Genomic DNA, 26,395 nt, shown 5'->3' with positions numbered 1-26,395 from the left:
AAGAAGAAAATTAGTGTGGAATATATATGATGTAAGTTGAATATCATGATTTATTTTGCACTTTTTTGTTTGGGAACTTAAAAAAAAATTATGCCATCCATTGTTACTATGTAAATAATGATTAAAATCAATAATAAGTATATGAGTCCTTATATAACAGAAATATTTCCCAAATATAACTTGAACATTCCTGGGGTAGTGATAATAGATCCTTTTTCCTAGAAGAATAATCAGGGTAGTGACTTATACTAAATATCTGTTACCAAGAAGAAACAGGAGAGGGAGGCACATATTTTAAAAAGGCAACAAGTGTCAAAAGGCCAATTTAAAATGCCCAGTGATAAGTAAGCACAGGGCCAGGAAGCACCCAACCTATATTTAGCATAATGGGCTCTCCCTTTGACACTTTAATTAGTCTCTAATGTATTCTAAGACAGGTGTAAAGAGGAATGGACCAAAGACAGAATACCAAAGCTATTTCTGGCATCAAAGATACTTTTTTTTATCCTCAAAGAGAAAATACTAATGATTTCATACATGTTCTTAAAAAGAAATGTTTTGTTTTCATCCCGTAATTATGGCAATCTCAACAATTGCAGTAATGGGAAAATGTTTTATAGGTAGGAGTGTAAATGCAATAAAGAAATGTTGTTGTTTTTTTTTTAATAAAGAAATGTTTTAAAAAGAAGCGATTCCATTTTTAAAAATGCTTTCAGGTGCTTAGTTCTAAGGCAGTGTGTATATGAGAAGCAGCGGTGTGGGAAGGCTTACCTACTTGAGCAAGGTCTTTATGGGGGCTTTGATAGGAGACTTGCATTGACTCTCCACACTCAACCTCTCTGATTACTTTCCATCTTTATAACTCTTCACCACTGATATGTCTATGCTGTCTTTGTATTTAGTGCCTTTACGACAATAGAGAAAAGCACAGCCTTAGAAGAAGGAGATATTGCTCTTGAACTGACTGAGCAGAAAATAAACATGATGGTCCTGGATATCTGCCACAAACCAGGTGGCAGCGAGTACCTGAGGCAAATTTATCACATCATGCGGCTCAATGAGGTAGGGAAACGGCCTTTTTACCGAGCAATTAGGTGTGTACTGGCCTGAGGCAGCGTCTGCTGGCAGCTAAGGGTTAGTCAAGGAGGCAATAATACTTCTTAAAGTCAATACCAAACTCAATATTGCATTATTAATAGAATATATTCAGCCCCGGCTGTTCTGCATTTGTACAGCAGAAGCTTCACCGAAACAATGTAGGTTTTATTTATACGGTTTAAACAATAACACGGCTCATAAACTCAGTTCAGTTCTGAATCCTATAGACTAGAGGTGTAGTTTGGGAATTGTGTGTTTGTGACTGTTAAGCCGATGCTAAACTCGTATTTGTGAAGAATTTTCTGCAGAGAATTTTTCTCTAGCTCTTCTCCTGTAGGCGTCATACTTGTGCCGGTGAAGTTGGAGACCTCTTACATAAAGAGAAAACTTCTGAAGAATATTGAGCCATATTCAAGAGCAACTACTTAACCCAAGAAAATGCATTAATGCACAGACACTGGTTAGAACCAATGTCATGCTTGTCCACCTCTCAGCAGGGTTAAGCCTCTGACCTTGCATGCTTCCGGCCGTTTTAGTGAAAATGCGAAAAGCAGCATCTCAGTTATTTACTTAAATGATATAAGTGTGCTCATCTAATCAGGTTTTTTATTTGACTATATATATATATATATATATATATGAATATATATATGAATTAGAACATGACATCTAATGTGAATAGAATTATGTTTTTATCTGCAAACAGATGAATGTATTTTTTGGGATATTAAAAATTGTATAATAGGAATTATGTGAGGATACACTGTTTTTCTCAATGAGATAAGCCTTCAAGACCCTAAGTTTCTAAGGAATTGAAACAAAAATGTGGGGTTGTTTGAGTTCGAGTTCATTGTCTCATGAAATCGAAGAATGAAGTCAGAGGACCAAAACTGTTAGTGGAACTGAAGTATATGGAAAGAAGCCAGTCCCGGAAAAGGTGCATCTGGAGTCCCAGGAACAGCCCAGTGTCCAGAGCAGCTTTCCACATTACAGCCGTGTGTTCAAGTCTATTAGTCCAAGTGTAGAGTCCTACATGGCCACAAACCACACGGGCACAGGGGAGCCTGTCTCCTATGGGGGCTAAAGGGGTGGAATCAAGTGCTTTTTAACCTAGGGGGTGGGTACAGCCTTGCTAGCTCCTGATTGGTCTTTTCAAAAAATTCTGCCATAGCAACCTCCTTGGGATTGGTTTATATCCCTCATTGTCTTATGACTGGTTATCTGCAAGCTGCCTGTCTTAGCAACATCCATACATTTTAAAGTTTGTCTCCTATATGCTTCTTTCCTCCCCTGCTCACCTGGGTTGCCTTAGTAACTCCGCCTAGTTGGATTCCTGTTCTACATCCTCCTCCCTCCCCCACCTCCCACATCAGGGTCCTGTTCCTGTCCACATAACTTCCCTCTGTCTCCTATGAATGAATTACATTCTAACACAGCATTTTATAACCGAGTCATTTAAATATTCTTCCCATTATTACCTATCTGAAAGTTACTTCAAGTAAATCTTGTTTCCTGGCTTTTCAACAGCTTATCAACCAGTTAATAAACAGGTGATGTAATTGTGTATTCAATAGTCACCTGAGAAGGAACTGCGGAATTTGTAGCTATGAAAGCATGGTCCTGTCCCCAGTGGACTTAAAGCTCAGTATGAAATTGTTACCAAGAAATATAACCTATTCACTCATGCTAATAATTGTTCACAGCTAGTTGTGGGTTTTTAGTTGGGGAACTTGGGAACTCTTTAACTCCTGACCTTGGCTAACTGAAAGACCTCCAGTTATTGGCATGCCCACCTTCCACCCAAACTGCTGATTTACTGAGGAACAGGTATTGCTGTAGGATTCACTCAGATCCCTGGTAAAATGGTGCTACCATAATTCTGAGGTCAGCAATGGCCAGTATAGATGGCTAAACTGAGAGGCTAGTCCTCTTTTTTAAAAGGCCTGTAATTCAAGGAAAATTAGTAATCACCAGTAAGTAAAATCAGCAAAAATTGAGTTGGATATTCAGGAAATTAAAGGCTGTTTCCCTGCAACACCCAGGGCAGTTGTTCTGAACAGGTAAGCCTTGAGGTCTAATGTATTAAGACTCTTTCCCAAGGTACCAACACATTTTGATTAAGTTCAAAGTTGTGATGTTTCTTTCATTACAACTGAATATACTTACCATTATGGCAAGATCTATCAGATGGGGTGGGAGGCGGGTAGAGCTAAGCACTTGGGGGTTTACAGCGCTCAGTGAGACTTGGTGCAGCTGGAAGGTAAGGTGAATATGTGAGGTGAGGAGGAATCAAAAAGTAGTGAGAATGTTTTCCTTGTTACCACTAAAACAATGCAGGCATTAAACCCAGATCACAACACAAGCATGATTAAGTGACTACTATAATACTGATGGGCCGCATTTATACTGTGAGGTATCCTTATGTTGTAAATGAATTTGCATTGTGATGTTGATTTGAGGAGTTGCACTGTGAATACAGTGTTTCACAAAGAATACAATGGGTGTACTCTATGCGTGAAGTTAGAGAGAAACAGAAGAAAAGCACAGTGGCCTGAGACCAGAGATGCGGCTTCCCTGAGTGACCTTGGTTTGTCCATGACGTTTCAGAGCTAACCACTGAATGTGTCGGGAGCTAGAGTTTCTCTAACTTTCCTGTGCCTGCCAGTCTCCTGGGAAATCGTAACAGTCAGATTCTGATTTGGTGGGATCTGAGGTACTGTTCTTTTTTTTTTTTTTTTTTTAAATATATTTTATTGATTTTGTACAGAGAGTGAGGGAGAGAGATAGAGAGCCAGAAACATCGATGAGAGAGAGTCATCGATCAGCTGCCTCTTGCACACCCCCTACTGGGGATATGCCCGCAACCAAGGTACATGCCCTTGACCGGAATCGAACCCTGGACCCTTCAGTCCCCAAGCCGACACTCTATCCATTGAGCCAAACCGGTCCCGGCTCTGAGGTTCTGTTCTAACTAGCTCCCTGATGAGGCTCATTAGGCTCACCTGTGCACGTGACTTAGCATAACAAGGGTTTTCTAGGTCAGTGTTTCCCAACCTTCTCTCATGATGAGAATCACCTGGTGGAGTTGTTAAAACACAGATTCCTGAATCCCAACTAAGAAGTGCTAAATTAGAATTTTTGGGAACATATAGGTAAAATTGTATACTTAACTAGTGCTCTAACACAGATGTTATATACAGAGCACTAAGTTAGGTATGCAATTTTACCTATATGTTCCCAAAAATTCTAATTTAGCACTTCTTAGTTGGGATTCAGGAATCTGTGTTTTAACAACTCCACCAGGTGATTCTCATCATGAGAGAAGGTTGGGAAACACTGTTCTAGGTAACTTCTGAAGTCCTTTCCAACTCTGAAATTCTGAACCTGGTCTTAATCCTGAACTTGGAGAAAAAAATTATATTGTGACATCCTAAAAATTAGGACAACAGTTATTTATTGCATGACTTGCTTATTAATAGCAAACATTTGATAGTTTATCGGAAACTTTCATTTTTATTTGTTTTCCAAAGAGTCCTATAAAACAGGATTCCCATCTTATTTATTTATGGATGGAAAATGTGGAATGATGCTTTAGATTGACTTTTTATTGTTGACCCTATTATAGATGTCTCCCCTCTCCCCACTTTGCCCACCTTTAGCAGACCCTGCCCTCCCCTCCCTTTAGCCCTCACCTATACTGTTGTCTGTGTCCATGGGCTTGAGTAAATGTTCTTTGGCTTTTCTCTTCACCTTTTTGCATTCGGTCTGCTTCACTCACCTCCCCCCTGAGACTGTCAGTCTGTACCATATATCCATGCCTTTGGTAGATTGACTATTTTTGCTCAGGCTAGTACTGGCAGTGAGGGGATTAGAATTACATATTTTGATTTTCTTTTGTGCCTTGGTATTTTTCAGGCCACAGCATGGGAATTGAGTTTAGGTGCATGCATTATAATCAGTTCTACGTAGAATGAGGCTGCTTGTCATGAAATATCAGAGTACTTAGCACTTCACTGAGCGTAGAGTAGATAGCAACGACACTTAATAAATAAATAAGCAATCTTGTCCTGTGAATAATCATGCACCTGAGTTAAGTTTTGGTAACCAGAGATGTTAACACATGAACCAATGACAAGACAATGCCTATTAAAAAGACTCTGATTTATCAAGCATACATTCCTTATGTGAGAATTTGCTAAAGGGTTTTCTAATCTATTCTATATATCAGGTGAACCTGTTTTTGATGGGTTTATTGCAAAACTGATTAGTACTCTGCTGTGTTTCTTCTGAAAATGTATTCTGTCCTGAGGCAAGTAATACACTGTAATCTGGCAAATGTGCTGAAAGAGTAGATTTGGATATTGATCGGTTTATTTTGAAAGAGAATATATGCTTCCCACCACAACGACTTGTAATTTTTTCCCCCCTTGAAGGAGTATTTAAAAGAACAGCTGTTTTCTATGAATGGTTCAGAGGAAAAGCCATTACCCGCCCGACCTTTAAAAACAACCTTGAGGAGTGTGGAAGATCAGCCTTCTGCCTTTAACCCTTTCCATGTGTGCAAGGCGTTTACTGAAAACATGCTAGATCAGGTATGTAATGGTAAATTTAATTTAAATGTGTGATTTCTTTACACTAATAAGAAAAGAAAATGGCTTGTGTTTGAATATTTATTCATGAGCCTTTTCTCTCTGAAGCAAAAGACCTTATATTTATTTGAATGGTCTGCAAAAATCGACATTGAAAAGTTGTTTTAACGTCTTTCTATTTGTCAAACTGATTCATATGTTTGGTCTGTAAAATTTAGCTTTTGACCAGGTCGGTTCACCCCGGGCAGAGGGAACATCTGTTTGGCTGTGTCTACAAAAAGACCGAAAAACGAGGCGTTTTATAACAGTCTTCTCTCCTTTGCTTCCCCCAACCCCTACACTGGTAATACTTACACTCACATAACACCTTGGAATCTTTATCAATTTATCTAATTTACCAGGGAAACCATAACATAGTTTCCAATTAATTCTAACTAGAGCATTGAGCTATTTTAAGCAGCATTTTGTAAATTAGCTTCTTTTTATATATAACCCCACACACAATCCTGAATTTAAAATGAATTTGCTAATGATCCTAAAGTTGGGATGTTTGGAAGAAAGTCAATGTGATAAACACCACACATTTGTTAATGTCGGATTATGCCATTGTTTAAGCTGAACGTCGCAGTAGTTATATGAAAAGCATCACCTTTATGCCAACATATTTGAAATCTGAAGTTGCTTTTGCTTTATTCATTCTTTTGGTGGCTTTTCTGAGAAGTTTCTTGACAGACTGTTTGAACTAACAGGGCAGAAGAGAAGGATTGCTTGACCTAGAGCTCTGACGAAAATAAGAATTAAAACAATGGCCTAATTCGGGATGCAGATAATATTTTTACCATGCCTGTTACAGCCCTAGTCTACACTCATCAATACTGTAGTAGAATAAGACCTTCAAATGCTGACAACCCGGGGCAGAATTCCGCTGCTCTATGACAGGACTGGAGTGCTCCATTAATCAGCAGGTGACAGGGCAGAGTTCTTGTTGGATTTTAAACATCAGCCTGGACTCTTATCATCAAAATTATCTAGTTAAAGGAGTATAAACTAAAGCCTAATATATGGTATAAGTTTGAGCTTATTGGCTGCTTTCCTGTATTGTACATTAGAATTCTCTAAGCCATAAATAATTATTGTGGCTGTTAAATTATCCTCACTTCATTTAAATAAATGGCATGTTTTATTCAATTCTGAAACATAAGATTATCTTTCACAGTAATTTTTCTCCTGTTCTGTTGTGAAATTACCTGTTAAATTAGAAAAAAAAAGAATCACTTATTTTATTTACATTTATAGGTCCTAATATTTTCCCCTTTAAAGCATTTTTTAATAAAAAAAAGATAGCATTAATACTAAGCTTTGACTTATAATTTATCATAGCACTTCCAATTTGTTTCTTTTTTTTAAATCCATCGATGAGAGAGAGAGAGAGAGAGAGAGAGAGAGAGAGAGAGAGAGAGAGAGAGAGAGAAGAAGAAGAAGAAGAAGAAGAAGAAGAAGAAGAAGAAGAAGAAGAAGGAGGAGGAGGAGGAGGAGGAGGAGGAGGAGGAGGAGGAGGAGGAGGAGGAGGAGGAGGAGGAGGAAGGGGAGGGGGAGGGGAAGGGGGAGGGGAAGGAGGAGGAGGGGGAGGGAGGAGAGAGAGAGAGAGAGAGAGAGAGAGAGAGAGAGAGAGAGAGAGAGAAACATCAATCTATTGTTCCACTTATTTATGTACTCATTGGTTGATTCTTGCCCTAACCAGGGATTTAACCTGTTCGGAACCTTGATGTATTAGGACAGTGCTTTAGCCGACAGAGCTATCCAGCCAGGGCCCCAAGTTTGTTTTCTTAATCAAACTTCTGAGTACTTAAAAAGTTTATAAATTGATGTGTGAAAAAGTTACCAATTTTTTTGTTCCTTTGCTTTGCAAAGAGTCACCCTCTCAGAGAAACTTGTTGGGCAAAAGCCATTAGCACTTGGAAGGAAAATGATTCAAGAAATTGATTTATGTTTTTATAAATAATGACTACATCTCCAAATGGATTTATAAATTAATTTCTGTCTTATTGGAATAAAAACCTTCTTCTGTGGACATGATTGATGTTATCTGCCTAAGTCCTTGTTCTGGACCCCCCTCCTCCTTAGTTAGTCTATCACAGCTGGAGCTTTAATTTACTGATCATATTAACTCTGATTAATAACTAACAATAGCATCTTCTCATTTATCAACAGTCAGCGATCACAAAATGGAACTGGAATTGGTCAAACTTGCTGCCAAATTATCTGGGACTGGATAAGATGACCTTCAGAGTACTGCTCAGAAACAGGTAAGATTGAAGATTTGAGGGATCTGGTTGGGGGTGAAGATACACACACACACACACACACACACATTATACATGTTATCTTTTTATATAGGTGTCTATAGGTATATATATCTTAAATTATATGAAACATACTTTCTAAATGTTGTTTCTATATAGTAAACATTTGTAAAAGGCAGTACTTACTTTCTAAAAATAAATTAGGTGATTTTAGTTTGAATTTTAAATATTTTGACTGTGTATATAAAGTCCAGTATTGTAAACACCAAAAGTTATTGACTTGCATATCGTTATAATGCTATGCCTTTGTTTACAACAACTTAAATGAATGCATACAAAATGCCAAGCCAAATCAACTACTCTAACCAGGGGAAACATATAAGTAAAACTGTCATGATTGAATTCTTGCTGTTCAGCCAGTTATTTTGGCCCTGTCTTGCTATTTGGCTCTCTTAGTTATATATTACTTACAAACACATGGGCATACATACACACACACACACACACCCCATAACTACCCAATGAAATAAAGTGTTTTCAGACTAGAAATCTAATTATGTAATTTATTTTGCATAAAAGTATAAACATTTTTCTTTATATTTTGGGTCCATTAATATAGTTTTTAAAAATACTTTTAAAGTTTTCAGTGAAAAGTATAAGGTATATGTTTAAAAAATTGGATTTCTCTATTAAGTATCACATTTTCAAAAAAAGTATTACATTTTCACGTAAGATAGATATGTGTGAGACACCTTTTATTGTTCTAGTGTGATCTATTTGTTTATAGTTAGATCTTTGTGACATAGAATGTATTTCTATATTTAAAAAATATATATGTTAAGTGACTTTTTTCTGAAAGACAGTAATGACAGTGACATAGTACAATTGTCAAATAATCCTTCAGAAATCTGGGTGCCCAAGAGAAAATATCTTGAGAGAGAAAATGAGAGAGAGACCAGTATTTCCCAGATGATTGTTACTATTGTTGTTTTCTAAAGGCAATTTTATTGTCAATAACAGCTAAAGCTTAGTTGTGTGATCACAGTGTTATTCCTAATATTTTACCCCTGAAAGAAGTTCACAAAGCTGAACATCTTGGACAAAGCTGAACAATCCAGAACAGTCCCCATCAAGGGCAGAGCCTTCTCCCATCGAGCTTACACCCTGGCAGGGTCCAGAATGCACCCTGTTCATCCACTAGCCCCCAGAGGGGTTCCTGTCCTGTCCCAAAGTGGCTTAGAGAGGTTGGAGGCTGGGATGGTGGAAGAGAAGCCAGGCCTTATGTTGAACCAGTGGTTACATGATGTTCATTCAATGTTGAGTGACTTTCTGGAAACAAACCAGGAAAGGTAAGTCCTTTGTTTCCTGCTATTTGGAGGGTTTGGGGTTTATGTATGTTAACTGCATTATAGTTTACTAAGTTTCTTCAGCAATGAATTGAGGCTTCCAATCCACTTTTCTCTGAAATATTAGATGGCAGGAGTGAGTGGAAGAAAAGAACTCCCAAAAATTTAGCCAGAAATAACAGGTCAAAAACAGTTCTCTTGGAAAAGGATCATAGATTTTTAAGAGAAACGGCTAGAATCTCCTCTTAATAAGAGTCTTAGATTTTTAAAGAATGGCATGCAAAGTATTCTGCTCCAAACTACTACACACCACAGCTACCATGAACATAATTTGATCTACTTTGGAAGGATGAAAGATACCTGAGAGTCTTTAATCTCTTTAGCACTTTCCTATCTATTTTCAGAACATTATTTATAAGACCGATTAATACAGAAATGGTAAGAAAATTGTTTCTAGTGTTTTCTCTAAGAGACTCCCTTGTTGAACTTATCTAAAAATAATTTAAAAAAAATATTGAGTTTTTGACAACATGGTTATCTGAAAATAGTTATTTGAAAGTAAAACTGCAGAAATTTGTATTTTAAAATGAGAGTTATATGTGCCATCTTACATCCTCTGCTCACTATCAGGCCTCATCTCAAAACGTTCCCCTCCAGTCCATGAGTCTGAAGTTCATTGCCTTCTTCCTGTTTAATGGATTCTCTAAACTCTTTCCCATTTTTGCCATCTTTATCCTTGCAGTTCCCTCAGCTCTTCCCATGGCCAGTGCCAGGGCTTGTCCATGTGGGGCACGTTACCTCCTCAGAGAAGCCTTCCCTTCATCCTAACCCCCAGGGGAGAATAAAAACTGCATAAGAATAGCACAGAGCCTATCCTATTGTGTGTCTTTAGTACCTATAACATCTTTTAGGCATATAATAGGCTGTGAGTAATATTTGTTAAATTAATTAGCAAACGAATGAAGAATAAGAATGCAGAGAACAAGTCAGCTCCTGACAGGTGAGCTCAGAGTTGGCCTTCTCTAAATGTGATGTTTGTTCAATAATTATATAGGCACCAGTTGTATATCCTGGAATAATCTCAAGTAAAACATCATCTGCATGCATATTCATTCTCTTCATTTCCCAGATTTGGGTGAAAATCAGGTTAATTAAAGTCTGCATGGTTAAAATGCCTATTCTTATTATTATGTAAAGTTTGGCTCAGATTTAAAGCACAAAACACTTGTCTTTATTTTTAATTAATTGATCCAATTCAAGCCATGACCTCTTCAGCCACAGTCTGTTCTTCACTCCTTTTGGCATTTGCTTAATATAGGGTTAGTATTTGTTAAATGAAACTAAAAATGCAAGTTGAACATTTTAAGGTAGAGTTAACTGACAAAAGTTTTCAAGCAAGCCTTTGTAAATTTGTGACTTTTATTTTTAAGACATTTGAGGAAATATGCAGTTGCTGAGACCTCAGGAAAAAAAGATATATATTAATGATATATGTTTTTCAACTTAGAAAGTTTGCCATTGTTAAAAAAAAAAAAGGCTTCTTAGAGGTTCAGAAAATCAACATACACCTCAGCACCACACCTTTACATTTAATGCTACATAAGAATGTGCATTGATCTTTTGAAATTACAAAGGAACTTTTCTCAGTTTCATAATATTAGTTTCTTGCTTGCTTTCTCTCCCTCTTTCAAATCAGCCTTGTGAATGCAACAGTGATTGCATTTGCAGGAGCCTGCACCAAGAGGAACCTCTATCTTCCTTCACTTGGGCAAATCTCCAGATTGCCATTTCCATGTTGTTTTCTTGGTCACCAGAACAAATTCATGTTGTCCCTTTTCTTTTGCCTTATTTATTCCAGACTAATTCCCAAGAATTGTGGTGTTGAAAATAATCTGTGAATACAATGGAATGCTATGCTTTTTAACCATCCAAATATACTGCATATGAGTTTGTCTTCAAGTTGAGCAAACATAATTAAACATGATGGCAGGCACAGCAGAAGGGGTGGTGGTGGCAGATTCCTGGCCATCACTTTGGGGCCTTTCCAGGGGACAATAATCATACGTCAGAGAGGAAACAGGTTAGAAAGCATGTTTTAAAAGAGGCAATCTGTAGAGTTGTTTGCTTTTAATAGTAATAATTGTTAAGGTACCTTTATGCTCTCTCAGGTTGTAGTGTGTGCGCCCTGTGGTGTGTAGAGAGTAAAAGGGCTGCCTCTGGCCTGTGACTGCCCGCACAGCGCTCTCCAATGACCATTCTCAGGCAGTGCTGCCATAAGCACTGTGTTGCTCACAGCAGTGAATTCTTGATGTAGCAGAGGCTGCCAGTTATACAGAGGTGGGTTTCAGAAAAAGGGGAAGCTGACTTTATGAATACACACCTCGAGACCATTACATATGCCATGGCATTCACGCTTTCGCTCCTTAGAAAATCCTTTTCCCCTTCCACCAAAAGGCCTCAGATGAGTGACTCTCCCTCTTCACATCACCATCTTCTCAAGCAGGAGCAGGCTTCCCCTCCTGTCCTGAAGTCTTAGCGCAGCATGTGTTCTGCACAGAGATCATCCAAGGCTTATTTCAGATGTGTACACTTAACTCTCTGATCCTCGGGATTCCCGCAGGTGAGGGTGCTAGTACATGAACCAGACAAACTCACGCATGTGTATTGGCTTCTGTTTGAAAACTTGTCTGTGTCGTCCTTTATGGTGCATAAAGTACTTTCACTCAAATCCCCTTTGACCCTCAGTTCAGCTAGGTAAGAGAGACAGGTACCACAGGCTGCAAAACATTAAATGGCATGCCCAAGGTCACTGATCTCAAATGACATCTGGAACTCAAAATGAAGTCTCCTGACATCTGGAACTCAAAATGAAGTCAAATGACATCTGGAACTTAAAATGAAGTCTCTTTCTCTTTATCTACCTCATCATATTTCTAGTCAAGGCTCTCCCAACCCCTGCTTTAGTTAGATATAATTGACATGTCCATTAAAGATTGTGTTGATTTGACATATTGTACATATATTGCAAAACAATTACCACCATCTTGCTACCACCATACATCACATAATTGCCATTTATTTTTTGTGTTGAGAACATTTAAGATCTAGTCTCTTAGCAATTTTGAAATATAGATGATCCCCAACACACAATGATTTAACTGAGACTTTTTTCAACTTTATGAGGTGGTGCAAAATTGATATGCATTCAGTAGAAATTATACTTCAGATTTTGAATTTTGATCTTTTCCTGGGCTGGCGATATATGCTATAATATTCCCTCACGATGCTTAAAGCAGCAGTGAGCTGTAGCTCCCATCAGGTATATGATCATGAGGGTAAACAACCGATACTCATAGTGTATTCATTGATGATTTTTCCCAATCTATATGATTTTATAGGCTAATATAAGTGTTCTGAGTACATTTTAGGTGGCCTAGGTTAAGCTATGATATTTAGTAGGTTTTCCATTTGCAATGGGTTTAACAGAATGTAATCCCATCATAAGTTGAGTAATGTCTCTATTTCATACAGTCTTATTAGCTATAATTACCATGCTGTACCTCTTCATCTTAGAATTGGAAATTTGTACCCTTTTTTATTAGCTGTATATTCACTATAAAAATACTGATCATGAGGACAGCAAACAGAGAGAGCACTTGCCACGGCTGGTTTGATTTAATGAATTACATGCACGTGTTTAACTGTACCCTTATAAAATGAGTGCCATGTTACCATCCTTTTCCTGGTGAGGCGGAGTTCTAGGAGCTGCTGCTCAGCTTCGGGTTCGCATCCATTCTCTTAACCACATCTCTCTCCTGCTTCTCCGGAGCTTCGCTTACTGTATTCACTCAACAAGTATTTTGGAGCATTTACTTTGTGAAAGGCATTTATTTAGTATAAAGTAACAATCTGCTAGAGAATGTCATATAGCTCAAAGGGTCCTTGAGTGCTGCTTCACAAAATCCTAATTCATTTTTAATGTTTACTTTGGTTGTCACAATATCTGTCTCCTCTCTAACTCCCTGTATCTTCCTCAGGAACTGGCTTCCCACCACTACTTTATCAGGACAGTAAAGTCATCTAAGGCAGGGTGGGGCAAAAGTAGGTCTACAGTTGTATGAGAAACAGAGTTTATTTTTGTATTATTATTTATTAACTATGGTATTATTTTCCATATGAACAACTGTTAGCCTACTTTTGCCTCACCCCGTATAAATCTCCCAGCTTTCCTTCCCAAACCTCAGTTTTGTTTCTGTCATCTCCAGTCTTTTGTTGTTTGTATCTAAGTTTGAAGAAAGAGAGCTTTCTTCTAGTTGAAATTTGAGAGGTAAATTGACTTTTTAGATTGTGGAGGGCCTGAGGGCTAAGAAATTTGGACTTTACTAGATTTGAAGGAAACACCAAAGCCTTTGTACATAGGAATGAGAAGAATAGAGAGCTTCTTTAGGATATTAGTAACAGCTGGGGTAGAGAGTCAGCATAACTAAAAAGAGGGAAGGCTGGGTTAGAGACTATGGCTAGAGGCTCAGTTATAAAAGATGTTCCGAAGGAAGCTTAGCAGCTCAGCTAAATCTACCCCTAATTTGCACAAGGGTTAGGTATGATTCTTTCTCTTTGAAGACAGTGGCCCAGTTATTCTTTAGGTAGAAAGAGTGCCATGCTTACCATTTCTTCAAAGTGCATGAGTTGTTTCACATTCTCCAAGCCAGTGCAAAGATAGAGAGGTTTATTTATTTGTTTGTTTTGGGAGGAGATAAATAATAAAGAGTAGGAAGGGATAATAGGCCAAAAATGAACAAACGAATGAACAAACAAACAAAAACAACAACACCCTTCAGAACAAGTTACAGATCCTTACTGTGAAAGGGGGTGGGGGATTGGGTAGGAAGAGTTTCAGATAGCAGGGTAGTTCTAAAAAAAGTTTTGACAAGGCCAATGGGATGCCTTGAGCTAAAGTTACACACTGGAGGAGTCTCATATCCTGCAGGACTAGGCTGTCACTAGTACCTCCAACATACTCAAACACACAGTGATCATCTTGGGGGAGCATGGCCTGAGCATTAATGTCATGGGAAAAACAGAGGAATAACAGCGGGGGCCATTAGTCACCATGCTCTCTGCAGCAGATGTGCATGTTGCATTTCCATGGCTACCCTGGTGGGGATGCAGAGTGATTCTTAGATATGGAGAGACTTTATGTATTATATAAGTTAACAGGAGTGTGATTTAAATAAAGGTCTCTATTACTTCAGTGAGGTAGAAATCACACAACCTAAATAAATATTTTAAATGCTATTGACAGAAATGCAAAATTGGCAACATTTTGATGAAAGGAAGGTATATTAATTTTCTCAATAGCAGCCACCGGAGAATTATTGGCTTGTCAAATTAAACCAAAATTCACTTTGTAATGAATTTTCTTCTGCCTAATTATGCATTCATGTACTGGCACATTGAGGTTCTTGCAATGGATCAAAAGCTATTAAAAATTTGCTCATATGGAGTACATTCCTTTTTCAATAACTATTCTTTAATTTTTCCTCCTGTCAAATCTTATTCAGACCCCAAAGCATCTGTGATGTCTTTCTACAAAAGTTTTAGCAGGGGCTCCACCAAGAGTAGCTGTCATAGGTCCATTGATTCAGTTTGACTGAAGATGAAAAAGCCATTGATTGCTTTCATGTTTATAAGTCATCATGATATATCTCAATTTGTTTATGTGCCCATATCAACATAAAGAGAGGACATTATCTCTTTGAAGATATTTTTACTATGACAAAATTATAAAAGAAGTTAAAATGTCTATTAAATATAATTAAATATTATAACAAATCTGAGTAACTAATAATATTGTTCACTTTATATATTAATATTTATAACATTTTTGTTATTTATCACAGTACTTCCAGTGTCCTGTATACAAAATTATTCTGAATACCTATAGTATTTTCTTATACTGTAAATGAGACTCACCTTTATGTACATTGAGGATAAAATTCTAAATCTGATGATAATGTGAAATCTGAGGGGAAATTTTTAAAATCAAGATATTTTTGTATTCAGATTATCTGTATGAATATAATTTTGAAATTTATTTTATAATAATACACATGTATTATTTCAATTGGTACAGAAAGATAAGATATAAAATATAAAATATAAAAGTTCCCCTCTTCAGCTCCCAAGTCACATAAATCCCACTCTAAGTGTAATCATTTGAACCATTTCTGTTTTTATTTATTTTGGTTGGAAAATATAAGGGATATGCTGTACCACTAATTTTTAAAAATGTATCAACCTATCCATAGCCAGTGTGGCTCAGTTGGTTGGATTGTCATTCCTTACACAGAAAGGATGTGGGTCCTATTCCTGGTCAGGACACATACCAAGGTTGTGAGTTCGATACCTCATGCAGGAAGGCAACCAATTGATGTTTCTCACATGAATGTTTCTTTCTCTCCCTTTTCCTCCCCTTTCTCTAAAATCAATAAGCATGTCCCCAGGTGAGGATTAAAAAAGTTATCAACTTAATATTATTGATTCATTGCAATGAAAAATACCAGTAAGACTTTAATTTACGCTACTCCTACTCTCCCCTCTCCTTTTAGCTATGCTAGCAAAATTTTAATTTCACTTCTTCTATTGGTCACCTTTATGTGAAACATTATAACCCTTACTTTAATCAAGTTGGGTTTTTAAACATTTTATTCAGTTTATATAAAGTCAAATTCACTCTTCTTGATATATAGTTCTGAATTATGACAAATGAATGATGTTGTTTAACAATCCTCATAATCAAACTCACTCTAAAAGATCCCCTGTGCTAACCCTTTGTAGTCTAACTTTATAAAGAACAGTATCTTCCTGTGTTTTACGCTGCCTGTGAGGAATCTGATGCTGGGCTGATTCTTTTTTCCCCATGTCATCTCTCTGGATGCTTTTTAAAAATAACTTCTTTTCTCCAGGTTATTCTGAAATGAGGTTATGTATGTGTGTGTCTTTGGTTTCTCTTGGTACTGAGTAGAGCTCTTTAATATTGTGATTTTCTTCAGATTTGGAGATTTTCCCCCCCTTATAATATTGATTATTCTCTCTGCCCCCATTCCCAGTTACATTTATATAGTTTCTGGAACTCCTATTAAAGACAGATGTTCTGATTTATTGTTTCCTCAAATATTGCAGAGGTTTCCTTTGCCTTGGTACTCCATTCTCACACTCTCTATATCCTTCCCACCTCTTTTGCTGCAGCCAATTCACTCACTTCAGCAGCTTTAAGGGATTATTCCAGGGATCAAAATCAAATGCTGCTAGGGGCTGTACAAGTAAATATGTAACCACAAAGTATAATACAATAGGGTAAAAAGTGAGTACATACTTAGGTAAAAAAAAAAAAATCCAACTTCTATCTTTAAAAATGCTATGTTAGCAAGATAATGCATGTCTTCAGAATGGATTAGGCTCATCAATATGAACCTCTAAATCTATGCCAAGTCATCCATAGCTCTAGTTCTAATTGTTTAATAAGACTCCATACACTTGATTTTTCACTGTAATAATATTTTAATGTCATAACTCAATTTATAAGCCCTAACACCATAATTATCGTAATTAGAAACTGCCTCCTTTTTAGAGTTGTGAGATTTCAAATGTATGGCACTAACCTTTTTCTAGCTTCAACCTAGAAACCTTGAATTACTTTGCAGAGTTTCCATTTTTGGTCATTTATATACGGTTAGACACCAAACACCGTCTTAACATTTCTCCCAGCAATTAATTTTTATCTCCTAATGTCCACTCTCAAAATCCAGTGTCCTCATCCACTGATGCCTAGACATCCTGCTCATCCTTAACTTTTAATCATTTATCTCTGCTGGAGTAAGGGGTTTTTAGTTTTTAAATGTTCCATTGTTATGCAAACAAATAGAAATTAACACTAACATTTTAAAACACAGAAATGGTATGTTTATTATACAATTGAATCCTACCATCCCTTTCCAGCTCTTCATTTCTCCTCCTTCTCTTCAAATATACACAGCACACACCACCTTTTGCACAGTCACGATGAGGGGGTATCAATACCTACAATTGTGAGCTCTTCATTTCTCAGAAAACTAGCTTGCCATTCATCTGTGGGAAGGCATAATTTTTATTCTCAGTGACAGCATTATGCCAAATTAATGCAGCACAATTTAGCTAGCCTTTCCTCTATTACTTCCAGATTTTTCTTTGTTTTGTTTTTTCAAATCACACTCCATGAATGTGTAGATTACTTCCTGATGCTGATAGAATAAAGGTGGAACATAAAAAGACACAGGCAAACTTGTTTTACAAATTACCAAATAGTCCAAGGAATAAAAGAGTGATATAGAGATTTGTAAATATCTTCTGTGTGTGTGTGTGTGTGTGTGTGTGTGTGTGTGTGCACACGCGCGCGCGTGCGCGCGCCACTCTTCTGCTTCAAAACTGCAATGTGGTTCCATTGCCTGCAGCGCTAAATCCAAACTCCCCTCCAATTCCAAGGCCTCCTTCTTCTTCTCCCATTCACCAAATGCCTCCTTTATCACAGGTCCCTTTGCCCATTCTGGACCATAATAACCCATGCTTTAAAATCTTTCTCTACAGTTTACCTAAGACTCATCTTTCTTAGCTGTATAAGAGGTCATAGCAGCACCTTTATTTTTGTGAGTAGACAGGCCAAAAGGTTAACTCCCAGCAAATATTCAGCACAAGGTCTGGAATATAGAGAATAATATTATACAGAAGCTTTTGCCTGTTATTTAGTCCTCTCTTTTAGAATAGCTATAATGATAATCATGAGGCCATAGACAAAATAGGAAGACACAGCTCAAGCATCCTGATAATTGAAAAGTGGGAAAGGGAGGACAAAGGAGAAAAAGCAGATATGAGATTAAAAAAAAAATAAAAGACATCTAGGGCACTCTTTATCGCTTGTTGGCTGTGTGTGATGAATGGATTTAAGCCTGAAGTTGAATTTAGAAATGCCTGCTATTCCTGAGCCCAAGGCAGGGAAGGTGTGGTCAGAAGGGTCAATACTTGACATTTAATCAATAAACATAAAAAGTCTGTTTTCAGTTCTGGATTTTGAGTTACTCAGAAATTAGGATCTAGACATGGGATCTGAGTAGATGGTGCCAGCATTCATGATGAAACTTGATCATCCCTCAGACTGTCATCCCCCAAGTTGGCCTTCAAGACTGGTCAGGTTCACCATCAAGGTCCTCTCCAGTCCTTTAGCTCTCAAAAAGCCCACATTTTCCAGGTTCTCAGGGCATTTATAGACGGTTACACAGATTAATGTTCAGCATGTGTTCTCTTGTGATGTTCATTAATGTTTTTTGGTTGTCTCCTCAGACAGACTCTCAGCACAAGGAGAGCAACCATCTCAGGCTCTTTTTGCTTGACACTTAATCCACAAAACCCAGTGATGAAAGCATAGGGCTCTACAGGTTCATGCTGTTTGCCTCCCAGTCTAAATTTACTGTTTTAGAAGGATTTTCATTTGCTTTTAGACCTTTCTGAAGTATGGAAAGGATCACTAAGACAAAGAGGCTTTGTTAATTCATTTACTAAAAACTTTATTAAACTATTTTAAATTACATCTAGTGCTCATCAGAATTTAAACAATATGAACATTGTGTAAAGTAAAAGTTACTAATCTCCTGCTCTGCTTCACCATGTACCTTACGATTCTACCCACCTGAGGTCACAAAGCTGATTTTTTCTTTTCTCATTTAAACCTTCAAATATCCTTTGAGCATGAAGACATCATTCTGAATAGAATTTTTAAATAAAAAAATTATCAGGATAAGTGTTGTGATTTAAAAAAAATAACAGAAAATTGAATATTCAAGTTTTCTATAAAATAAAAAATTGTCTAAAGTTACAAAGAGATACAGGATTTAGCCATTGACCTGGAAGCTGGAGAATCTTTTATTGTCAAGCAATTGATATTCCAGGTTAATGAATTAGTCAATTAATAGAGCCCTAGGATAGAAGAATTGGTCTGTCTTCAGAACGGAGTCAGTAACCTGATTACGATTTTGTTGTTTACCTGTCTCATTTGCCCAGAAGGTTCTTTTCCTCAGGATCATGTCTCTTTTCCTCAGGATCATGTCTGTGCTGTATGTGTTCATCTAGCCCAAAGCGAGTCATAAACATCTACTTATCCGTTTCAGCAAATCAGATCTGTAAAGAAAGATAGTTAGGACTGCCTGGAAAAAGAAATCTTTGTGTAAAGGACAGTCCAGACTCTTGTAATTTTATTATATAGAGAACACACTTGCTAGCAGATGAAAGTAAAGTATTATGTAACCCACAAAATAGAGTGTAGCTTATAAGGATGCCTCCAAGACTTGGAGTAAATAGGAGGCTCTGTGACTGTTCATTCATCCATCCCTCAAACATTCCCTAGGCACAGCAGATAAAGAAATGAGCCAGACACAGCCCCTGCTGTCAAGAATACAAAATCTGGTAGAGGAGACAGATTAAAAAATCAGTGGTTATGATAGCTATCCTATAGGGTCATGCTAGTTACCATAGAAGTACAGTGGAAGATCACAGAGGAGGGAGAGCTAACTCCTCAATGCAGGGACAGTCAGGGAACATACCCAGGATATGGGGATACTTGAGCTGTGTGTTGGTTGAACATGACTCAGCCAGGTAGCCAAGGTGAGAGGTAGTCTAGACAGAGGGTTTGACACAACGTGAGAGAGATAGTATGTTGTATCCAGGTTATTTTGGCTAGAGTAATGATCTCTTTGTTGCATTTTTCACTGTGAAATCGGTTCTATTTGTAGCATAGAGACCCAGTGAATGGATATTAGTGTGCATAGGACAAAGTTGGATGCTGAACTGAGTGAGGGGTGGTGGGAGGAGAAGGGAACCACTGTCCTGTGTAGGCCTGTAAGTGGAAAATATTGAAAGAGCTACAGATTCTTCCTTTTGAATCCTTGGCCTCCTCTGAGCCTGAAGGTTTTCAGGCATGTGTAAGCAATTGCAGGGCTGTGAAATTCATAGACCAAATGGCCTTCTAGTCTGCCGCTAAAATTCTATTTGCCTTCTACGGCTCTGGATGGGATGTACCTTTATGAAAGCACTCTTGGTGCATGATTGATGGCTCTTCAGACAAGAAATGCTAGTTTAATACCAGTCTCGGTCAGGAGTGAGAGGTGCACCTGATTTGTCCTGCTCTTCATCTCTCAGTGTACTTGCAGCTTGTTCTGGAGCTGCACAGTCTGTTCTTCACTTTCTCTCTTGAGTGTTGTCACCTACAGAGGTGGGAATAGCCACAAGTGGTAACAGCACCTCCAGGTCAATGAGTTCATGTTTGTTGCTCTGAACTGGCTGGTCTGAGATGGCCCCAAACTAAACTTATAGGCCCCCACAGTCTCTGGAGAAGATAACGTGTGGACTGATATCTTAAAACTTGTTCATTTTTTCCCATTTTTTCAAATAATCTTAAGAATTTTAGGACTGAATTTTTATTTCAGCAAAAGTGCATACATTTCAGCTATAGACGTTTGTTCCTAACAGCTCCGAGAATGTGGATTATATGTGTGATTTCAGTGCCTTCGTTGGAAATAATGTTATTTTTCACAAAGTGGAAACATTCGTAATTTTGCTACGAGGAAGAATATTTGCGTCCTCTCACACATTTTATTTAATAATTTTACTTCTTTAAAAGCAAAACAGCACACAATTTGAAAATGAAATTTCCCCAAAGTGTTCAGTTTGCTAATATGTTTTTCATTTTCTTCATTATGCTATAGTGGAATGTTGCCATGCTTTGAAGTGTGCAGCTTAGCTCCCTGGAGGCAGCAGATGGTGTGACTAGCTGTCTTTTGGTACAGGATTTAGCATGAGATTGCATCTAGGGCTGGCTGAGACGGGGCCCTGCCCTCAAAGAGCATTGACTTTTGTCTTAATTCAATCATTATAACATTTATATGGATTATTATTTTTACATATGAAAAACCCTGCAAAACTGGAAAGGTTTTGTTATTTTTTTTTTAAAGCTCCCCCCTTTTTTTTTAAGTTTACATAAGGAAATATTTTATCTAAAACAATTGTATTTGCAAGTGTTTTTTCACCGTATGTATGCCTCATTGCTAAAGGACCAGCTGATCTTGTGGGTTGGACATGATTTTGCTGGCATTTCCACTCTAGTCTGTGATCCAGTCTTCAGCTTTGAAAGTCTGGCAATTTGGTTTCATATAGGAATGTTGACTCACAATAACCAAGCTCACAACAAACTTTTGCAAAATCAGAGTTTTATTTTACCAACTTATTGTGAAAAATACCACTTCAAGCAGATTGGTCATTCTCTCTCATGAGGTGCATTGACACTATAGGTTAGGTTATGGGAACAAAGTTTGTTTAGGAAGTAGGAGTAGACCCTCCCTCATTAGGACCTGATTCACTTGTTGCCAGTCATGGTGGCCTTGCTTCTGAACTGTGTTAATTTTTTATTCTTTCTGTGAATTTTTAGTCCTCTACTGACTAGCCTCTTATATCATCTCTTTAAATAGAACAGTGCAGGGGAGGAAAATCTTTCCCTCTACCCCCCTAGATTAGAAAACTGGATATATGAAAGATATGGACAACAGGCAGATTGATAGGAGAAAAAGTAATACAATACTTTTAAAAATATATTTGTATTGATTTCAGAGAGGAAAAGAGAGGGAGAGAGAAATAGAAACAATGATGCGAGAGAATCATTGAACGTCTGCCTCCTGCACAGCCCACGCTGGGGATTGAGCCCACAACCCGGGCGTGTGCTCTGTCTGACCAGGAATCGAACCAGGACCTCCTGGCTCATAGATCGATGCTCAACCACTAAGTCATGCCGGCCAGGCAGTAATACTTTTAATATACATGTACAGGGGCATTACAGGAAAAAAAAATTTAAACATTTCATAAAATAGTGAGATTTGAAAACTTACATACCATATTAATGAGGCAAAGGGAGAAAGGATATAGTAGGCCTCATAGGGAAAATAAATGATTTTTAGGAAAGATGAATGGGTCCTTGGAAAAATAATAGGAGGTGTGATGGTTTGTGACAAAGTTTGGATTGGTGTGGACATCTAATCTCTCCTGTGATGACTCAGCTTCCCTAGTGGTTGAAACTCTCAGGGTAGGGGATTTATGTAACTCCTGAGTTATTTTTGGAGCGCCTGTCTTTAGGCAGATAAAGGGAGTTCAGAGAAAACTATCTGCAATTGCTGTTTTTCAAGTGCCTTCAGAACTAATTAATCAATATACCACAGCAGCATATTTGGGGGTGGCATGTCCTGAATTCCTCCCACAGCTAATAAGCACTAACTTGAAAATATAAAATAATTTTATCTTGAGGGCAAACTCCAGAAGAGGTGTGATCTATTATCAGTAGCTCTGTGATCTACCGTGTTTCCCTGAAAATAAGACATTTCCGAAAATAAGACCTAGCACAACTTTGGGAGAAAAAAATTAATATAAGACACTGTCTTATTTTCGGGGAAACAGGGTATTAGCAATGTCTGCCACAGACATGAGGGGGGAAAAAATGGTGATGCATAATTAAGTGACTCACATTTGCTCATCCTGGCTCAATGCCCACCTTAGTATATAGCATCAAATTACACTGATTCGTATTTAGGGACAGCATTCCACAGTCTTGGAAATTATTAAAGAACATGCTTTTAAAGCTGGAAGAAATTTTAATTTTCTCATGTTATAGCTGAGAGAACATTTGTCTTAAGGGACTTACTGAAGTTACAGAGCTAGTAACTGAGCAATGATTCAAACCTAGCGTTTCTGACTCCTAGAGATCTAGCTTATTTTCTTATAAACCACAGTAAAAAATCTAAGAATCCCAAAGACTAACAATGTCATTCTCCAACATAATTTGAGAAATCTCTTTGCCCTGATAGGATTAAGATTTTGATTATTTTAGGTCAGCAAAATAGAAATGAGTATTAGCTCTATAGACCAGCTATACCTGATCTGTGGTGCACATTAGAATTATTTGGGAAGAGAATTAAAAAACAAAAACAAAACAAACCTACTGATGCTCAGGCTTCCAACTGACCAATTAAATAAAAATCTCTGGGATGAAGTACAGTAGTTGGTACTTTTACAAAATTTTCCATGTGATTTAATCCAGGATTGAAGTCACTGTTGCACAGAGAGAACTGGTGATTGCCAGAAGGGGGTTGGGTGAAAGAGGTGAAGGGGAGTAAGGACATGAACGACAGTGTGGCGATTGCTGTGGAAAATGGCATAGAGGGGATAAATGATGATGGAAACAATAAAGTAAAATAAAAATAGCTTTAAAAATAAATTTAAAAAATTAAAAGAAGTAGTAGACTATTAAATACTTTTCTTTTTAATTCCATGAACAGGTATCAAATGAGAAATTGAAAATATAGCAATGATTGTAATGATATGAACAATTATTTTCAGATTATTCCATGGCAAAATTAAGAAAAGCATTTCTTTTTATGTCCTGGGTAACATGTATAGAAATAGTACTCACTCTTTATTCAGTCAATTTCAGTCTTAGAAGACTTCAAACTTGGTGGTAGACACCTGAATAACTACCCAGAAAGTCTTGCAAGTGTGCCCTTCTCCTGCAGAGGACTGCTCACTGGTTGTGTACACGATACAGATCAGAATATGATTATTGATAGAATGGAAACTTTTGGTTTTTACTGCTCATTTATTGGTAGTACTGGCAGTGTCATGAATCCCTCTGCCAGTTAAAAGTAGCTAAATCTTGTACTGTATATGTAGCTACTAGAGGGAATGCTGGTCCAAGATCCAAGTAAAGAATAGCATATATTTACCTTTAAAATGAATTTTAGTATTTAGTTAAGGACGGTTGATGTTTGAAAACTCATAGCTTCAAAAAATGAAGCCATAGTGTGAAGCCCTGAAGAGGATAAGGTTTCTATCTTTCATGTTTCCTTAGTTTACCATTACTTTGCCCCATACTAGACTTCTTACAGCAAACCTCCAGTATCCATTCTCCCTCCCTCCCTCCCTCCCTGCCTCCCTCCCTTTTTTTCTCCTTCCCACCTCCTTCTTCTCTAGTTCACTATTTATTTTAAGAGAATAGGGAGAAAAGTAAGTGTTTTTGTTTTAAAAGGCTTCTCAGTCTCCAGAATAGGACAGAGCAGCTGCAGTTCTGCCTTGCACTTAAAAAGTTGTAAGTACACCAGACACGCTTCATTCCAGTGGACCAACTAAAGGTGAGGAACTTGAAACAAGGCTCAAAGTTTCCTGATTGGATTAATCATTCATATATAATTAAAGCTTAATGGTTAGCTTACCACAAACTAGAACTTTTCTAGTTTTGATGGAAATAGAGACTGTGTACAGCAAACGAGCTGGCATTGTGGAAACCCTCTTACAGCACAGAGAAGTCCGAATCATCACTCTAAAAGTCGACACTGAAATGTGTCACTGAGGAAAGCTTGTTGGTGTTGGTCTTTGGATTGGCAGGTTATGACAAAACTACATTCATGTTACTTGAATACATCTTTTGTCTAGTTTTACATGCTTTTTTTGACGTGTCTAGAAAATGACATATTGAGGTTTTCATTAGCTTTAACCAGGTGTGGTTTTCTTATGGAAGACACCTCAGCAGGACTGCAGTTTAAAGCGAATAAACCAGTGAAGCTCAGAAAGGCCATTGCCCTCCTTCAGATGGTAGCAATGAGCTGAAAGACTCATTAATCAACCAGAGAGTCACAGGTGTGATGGCTGGCCTACACGCTGCCAACAGACTGTGAAAGTCACATCCGACAGGCTAAATTGTCAAACTAGACCCATCCATAAACATTTTAACACAGCAAAATCCCAACGCTTTTGTCTCGTAAGACAAAATGAAATGCTAACTAGCCTCCACACTTTCTAGGAAATGTTACTTATTTTATTTTATAAAAATGTGTTAGTGTCTTTATTTTTCTTAATGCTTATTTACTACTCTTCTTGATTTGAAAAATTTATTCTTGTGCTACAAGAAAGGGTGGAGGATGGATTTGCCTGTGTCGAAGCTTTATCAGTTGTGAAAACCACTTTTTAGCACGTGTGTTAGCTTCAGCTGTACCATTCAGAAATGTTTCCTTCATAAGGAAATGTCTATAAATGTTTTAGTGGAAGGACTATGTAAACTACATTTTTTAACTAAAGGAAATTCTCTACTCCAAGTTAATTTGCTTTGATTTTTGTGTTCTCTTTCTTTTGACCTTTAAGGAATGATAATCTTTATTTTGTTTCAGTTTTGTGTCTTTGTTTTTTTTGTTTTGTTTTGTTTTAATGGCACATCATTAAAGAAATCAACTTAAAACTTAAATTTTAATGTATGGTTTGGTTAAGAATCTTGCAAAAAAAAATGACAATAAGCTTTCAAGTGAATATGTAGTTTATATATGGGTTGGGGGCGAGGAAGATTTCAGTGAAATCCAGTAAAATATATGGGATCCCTTTGAGTAAGTTTGACATTCTAGATCTATTTTGTAACTTCCATAGCAGCTTGTATTTTTTTATTTTTGTACTAAGGGAAATTAATATATAACATCAAATGATTCATATTTTCCCCTCACTTTAATTTCATTTTATTCACTTTAAACACATTGAATTGCACATTGGTGTCATTGAGCAGTGGAAATAAGTTAAGCATGGTGCAGTTATAAGTTGTATGGGTTCTCTTGCCCCTCAAAGCTTCTCCAAGAACAGCAGCCTTAGAAATGCAGAATATTGGGCCCCACTTAAGACCTATCAAAGGAAAATGTGCATTTGTACAAGTGGAGGCTTTAGGCTTGGGAAGGGGCTGAGCCTGTGATCGGAAGGAAAGGGAAAAAAATCAATGGAAACATATCCTCAGATGAAGATAAAAAGAAAAATAAATTTTACATCCTATGAAAGACACATCTTGAAAATGCCTAGAGAAAGTTTTCATTTTCATGGTGAAGGGACTGGAGTCTGTGTTGATGAAAACACCTTGGCGGCTGTAGTAACTGGTAGTGGCTGCAGCAGTGGGTGATGGGATGGCGCC

At 37.4% G+C, this 26,395-nt stretch overlaps 1 protein-coding gene and 1 long non-coding RNA gene across 5 annotated transcripts in view; one reads left to right on the top strand and one right to left on the bottom strand.

The window, feature by feature from the left end:
- LOC311622019 overlaps window positions 1–26,395 on the bottom strand; it is a 1,104,806-nt gene that overhangs the window by 750,184 nt on the left and 328,227 nt on the right. The gene's annotated exons all lie outside the window — the stretch shown is intronic.
- KIAA0825 overlaps window positions 1–26,395 on the top strand; it is a 318,764-nt gene that overhangs the window by 155,999 nt on the left and 136,370 nt on the right. For all 4 annotated transcript variants that reach the window (XM_084882634.1, XM_084882633.1, XM_084882631.1 and 1 more), the window contains exons 17-19: window positions 903–1,062; window positions 5,532–5,690; window positions 7,899–7,993. In XM_084882634.1, the coding sequence (XP_084738760.1) occupies window positions 903–1,062; window positions 5,532–5,690; window positions 7,899–7,993 (414 nt within the window). The remainder of the gene's footprint in view (window positions 1–902; window positions 1,063–5,531; window positions 5,691–7,898; window positions 7,994–26,395) is intronic.

This window comes from Pipistrellus hanaki (assembly GCF_964339955.1).
Source record: "Pipistrellus hanaki genome assembly, chromosome: 4".
Lineage (NCBI taxonomy): Eukaryota > Metazoa > Chordata > Mammalia > Chiroptera > Vespertilionidae > Pipistrellus > Pipistrellus hanaki.
The sequence above is the reverse complement of the archived record's forward strand: the minus strand, read 5'-3'. Positions and strand labels throughout refer to the sequence as shown.